This window comes from Chiloscyllium plagiosum, chromosome 45 (genome assembly GCF_004010195.1).
Source record: "Chiloscyllium plagiosum isolate BGI_BamShark_2017 chromosome 45, ASM401019v2, whole genome shotgun sequence".
NCBI classification, from domain to species: Eukaryota; Metazoa; Chordata; class Chondrichthyes; order Orectolobiformes; family Hemiscylliidae; genus Chiloscyllium; species Chiloscyllium plagiosum.
The window spans coordinates 1307687-1312237 of NC_057754.1; the positions used below are offsets into that span (position 1 = coordinate 1307687).

The following is a 4551-nucleotide window of genomic DNA, read 5'->3' on the forward strand; positions in this document are numbered from 1 at the left end:
GGCTGGGAGCGCCGGGGATGGAGAGATAAATGGGAGGGGAGGGGTGAACCTGGGGGGAAGATAGCTGAGAGTGCAATAGGTGGGTGGGGGTAAAGGTGATAGGTCGGTGAGGAGAGTGGAGCAGATAGGTGGGAAGGATGATTGGCAGGTGGGACAGGTCATGAAGGCAGTGCTGAGTTGGAAGGTTGGAACTGGGTTGGGTTGGGTTGGGTTGGGTAGAGAGCACAGTTAAGGGTTTACCCCTGGGTTCTGTGTCATGGAGATCAGTGGAGAGGTACCATGGGGAGGGTTGGATATTCTGTGCTTACCTCATGGGATGCAGGTCAAACATGGGGGGCTGTAACTCAGCCAGTTCGATGGCTGTTATCCCAACGGCCCAGATGTCACACTGCTGATTGTAACCACCCTTTTTCTCAACGGCAGCGACTTCCGGAGCCATCCTGTGTGAAAAACACAGCCAAAGTTTCACCAGTTTGAGTTGGGACAGGACGGGGTGGGGGTGGGGGTGGGGGTGGGGGTGGGGGTGGGGGTAGGGGGGGGGTGTGGGATCAACAGGGTAACCGAATACTGACCCTCACCCAGACCACGCTGTCTGGTGTGGTTCATGGCCCTGTCTATACATCAGTATGACCTGGGTCTAATTACAAACCAACACTGAGTGCCCCACCCTCGCCCCCCCACCCTCCCCAATATTGACACCTTCCAGACTGCCCGATCACCCCGAAAAACTGCAAGGAATGCTGGGACTAGAGATGGCCAATGAAATGTGACAGCTCCTCCCCATCACCGTGATCCAGGAGAGAGACAATCTATCCCCAGTACGGACAGCATTTTCCCAAACCTTCCCAGCCAATGGAATGCTTTCATTAATACAGTCACCTGTTGTAGGAAACGCAGCAAGGTAATTACCGCACAGCAAGATCCCACACAGGGCATTGTGACTGTGAAGCAGATTAACTGTTTTTAGGGATGTTGGTTGAGGCATCAGTCTTGACCCCAGAAGCTGGGGCTTCCTCCACACCCCCCACGCCCCCAACCCTCCCAGCCCTTACAATAACTGGCCGTGGAGAACAACCCTCTCCCTGCCCAAGGATCTCAATTTAATGTCTTATCGGAAAGACAGCACCTCCGACAGTGCCCACTCCCTCAGCACTGACCGTTTGACACTGCGGCACTCCCTCAGCACTGACCCTCCGACACTGCGACACTCCCTCCGCACTGACCCTTCGACAGTGCGGCACTCCCTCAGCACTGACCCTCCGACAGTGCGGCACTCCCTCAGCACTGACCCTCCGACAGTGCGGCATCCCTCAGCGCTGACCCTCCGACAGTGCTCACTCCCTCAGTGCTGACCCTCCGACAGTGCCACACTCCCTCAGAGCTGACCCTCTGTCAGCACCCACTCTCTCTGCACTGACCCTCCGACAGTGCCACACTCCCTCAGAGCTGACCCTCCGTCAGTACCCACTCTCTCAGCACTGACCCTCTGTCAGTGCCCACTGCAGTTATCAGGGTGCATTTAATGTGGGGTTTATGATTTACCAGTATGGGGTACCAATGAAAGATTTTCTCTTGCCCACTGATGCTGTCAGTTCGGCTGAAACACCAAAATCCGCTGCAAATGAAGAGAGAGATGGAGAATCACTTTCACTTTATTTGCATCTGACCGAGCCCACCCAATAATCTGTGGCCCACTCCCACTATCCCAATCCCACTGGCCCAATGTCACTGTCATCGCACCCTCAATTCCTCACCTAAAACTTCTACTTTGGCAATGTTTCCTCCTCGTTCTGTCTGATCCCCAGGGGGAGATACCCTTCCCATGCCCAGCCTTGCCCAGAACGAGCAGGATCTTACCCACTTCAATCAGTCAGCCCTCTCTTTTCAAAACACCAGCAGGAGGAGTCGGGAGGGGGGGGGGGGGGGTTGCAACTATTCCCCACGAGAGAACCGCCTCACTCCAGATGGTAAGTGAGTGATCCTCCTCTGCACTCCCTCGCACATTCCCACACCCCCCCCCTTAAGGAAGGGAGACCAAAACTGAGCTCAGTATACAGGCTGCAATGATAACACTCTCTCTCTCTCTCTCAATGACAGCAAAACAAAAGTGCCGATCATTGACTTCAGGAAGAAAGGAGGTGGACATTCCCCCATCTACACTGACGGAGCTGAGGTGAACAGCGTCAGGTTCCTGAGAGTGACAATAACTGACAATCTGTTCTTGCTCTTCCCACGTTGATGCAGCAGTCACCAAGGTACAACAACACCTCCCCTTCCTCAGGAGGCTATGCAAATTCAGCCCGTCCACAGGGACCCTCGGCAACTCCGACAGATGCACGGTGTTCAATCCGGGTGCACCGCGGTGTGGAACGGCGGCTGGTCCGCCCGGGACCGGGCCAGACCATCGCACAAACCCAACCTTCCACCCACTGACTCCATCTACACGTCCCCCACTGCCTGGGGAAGGCAGCCGACATCACCACAGACCCCCCCCCTCCCCCCAGCCCGGTTCGAATCTCCCCCCCCCCCGTCAGATACAGGATACATAACCTTAAACACGTGGACCAACAGCTTGTTCCCCGACTTCGGAACAGACCTCTCAAATTTCACACCTAATGTTGACCCCGCCCCCCGGCCGTTACGATGTGGTCCTTGCTCTGTTCGAACTTTGATCTCTCTGTACTGCACACAAAACAAAACTTTTCACCCTACCTAGGTACAAGCGACAACATTAAATCAAATCAAATGAATATATTCGGGTTGGGGTCTCGCCAATACCCTGTGGACTTGAAGGAATGGGGTGGCACGGTGGCACAGTGGTTAGCGCTGCTGCCTCACAGCACCAGAGACCCGGGTTCAATTCCCGCCTTGGGTGACTTCTGTGTGGAGTTTGCACGTTCTCCCCGTGTCTGCATGGGTTTCCTCCGGGTGCTCCGGTTTCCTCCCACAGTCCAAAAATGTGCAGGTCAGGTGAATTGGCCACGCTAAATTGCCCGTAGTGTTGGGTAAATGTCGGGGAATGGGGGGGGTTTGTGCTTCGGCGGGTCGGTGTGGACTTGTTGGGCCGAAGGGCCTGTTTCCACACTGTAAGTAATCTAATCTGAATGCATCCTTATTTTCCTGTCCAGTCTCTCTCACAGGAAAGCACTGTGCCCTATTAACCTTCTTGGCTACATGCTGTACCTGCAGATTCCTGCTTTACCCTGGTACAAGGTTAGTGCCACCTCCCGTTATTTCTCACACAAGACATCAGCTTGTTCCCAGACATTTCTCACCTAGTTTCACGTCCCCTTGATCAGTCAATAGAATATTGGCTCCCTGTGGGAAAGGAGAAAGCAGAAAAGAGCTTTAAAACAGCAGGAGTGTCAACTCTGATTCAGATGCACCCCCCACCTCCCCCAGCCAGGCCAAGACTAGGCAGGTAACATTGTCAAACACCCTCAGGGTGTTTTATAGGAGCGTTATCCAAAGGAATGTATATTATTAAACTGGAGAGGGTCCAGAAGAGATTTACCAGTCCGTTGCTGGGGTACGGAGGATTTGAGCTATAAGGAGAGCCTGGGACTTTTTATTTCCCCCCTGGAACGTAGGAGGTTGGGGGGGGGGTGACCTTAGAGAGGTTTAGAATCATGAGGGCATAGATAAGGTGAAGGCCTTTTCCTCAGAGGAGAGCAATACAAAATTAAAGGGTGTAGGCTTGAGGTGAGAGGGGTAGGATTTAAAAGGGAGGGTGGTGCGTGTATGGAATGAGCTGCCAGAGGAGGTGGTAGATGCAGGTGCAGTGCCAATGTTTAAAAGGCATTTGGATAAGGACATGGATAGGAAAGGGTTGGAGGGACATGGGCAAAACGCAGGGAGGCCAGACTAGCTTAGTTTGGGCAACTTGGTCAGCATGGATGAGTTGGGCTGAAGGGTCTGTTTCCAGGCTGTGAAAATCTATGACTCCAAGAGGCATGATCCTTCATCCTGTGAGAATTAGACGGCACGGTGGCTCAGTGGTTAGCACTGCTGCCTCCCAGCACAAGGGACCCGGGTTCAATCCCACCCTCAGGTGACTGTCTGTGTGGAGTTTGCACATTCTCCCAGTTACTGCGTGGGTTACCTCCGGGTGCTCCGGTTTCCTCCCACAGTCCAAAGATGTGCAGGTTAGGGTGGATTGGCCATGGCAAATTGTCCCATAGTGCCCAGGGATGTGCAGGTTAGGGTGGATTGGCCATGGGAAATTGTCCTATAATGCCCAGGGGTGGGCAGGTTAGGGTGGATTGGCCGTGGGAAATTGTCCCATAGTGCCCAGGGATGTGCAGGTTGGGGTGGATTGGCCGTGGGAAATTGTCCCATAGTGTCCAGGGATGTGCAGGTTAGGGTGGATTAGTTATGATAACAGCATAGTGGAATGGTTCTCGGTGGGATACTCTTTGGTGGGTCAGTTTGGACTTGTTAGGCCGAAGGGCCTGCTTCCACACTGTGGGGATTCTATTCTCTCTCTTTATCAGCAGAAGTGCTGCTGGGGGCCAGGTCTGGGTGCGGGGGGAGGTTATCTGTGAGGGGACC

At 53.9% G+C, this 4551-nt stretch overlaps 1 protein-coding gene across 1 annotated transcript in view; it reads right to left on the minus strand.

Moving 5' to 3' along the window:
• LOC122544023 (mitogen-activated protein kinase kinase kinase kinase 3-like) overlaps positions 1–3337 on the minus strand; it is an 11835-nt gene extending 8498 nt beyond the window's left edge. Inside the window, exons 1-3 of the mRNA XM_043683037.1 lie at positions 3276–3337; positions 1543–1615; positions 309–440 (exon numbers count right to left, since the gene is read on the minus strand). Of these exons, the coding sequence (XP_043538972.1) occupies positions 309–439 (131 nt within the window). The 5' untranslated portion in view covers position 440; positions 1543–1615; positions 3276–3337. The remainder of the gene's footprint in view (positions 1–308; positions 441–1542; positions 1616–3275) is intronic.
• Between the last annotated feature and the right edge of the window lie 1214 nt (positions 3338–4551).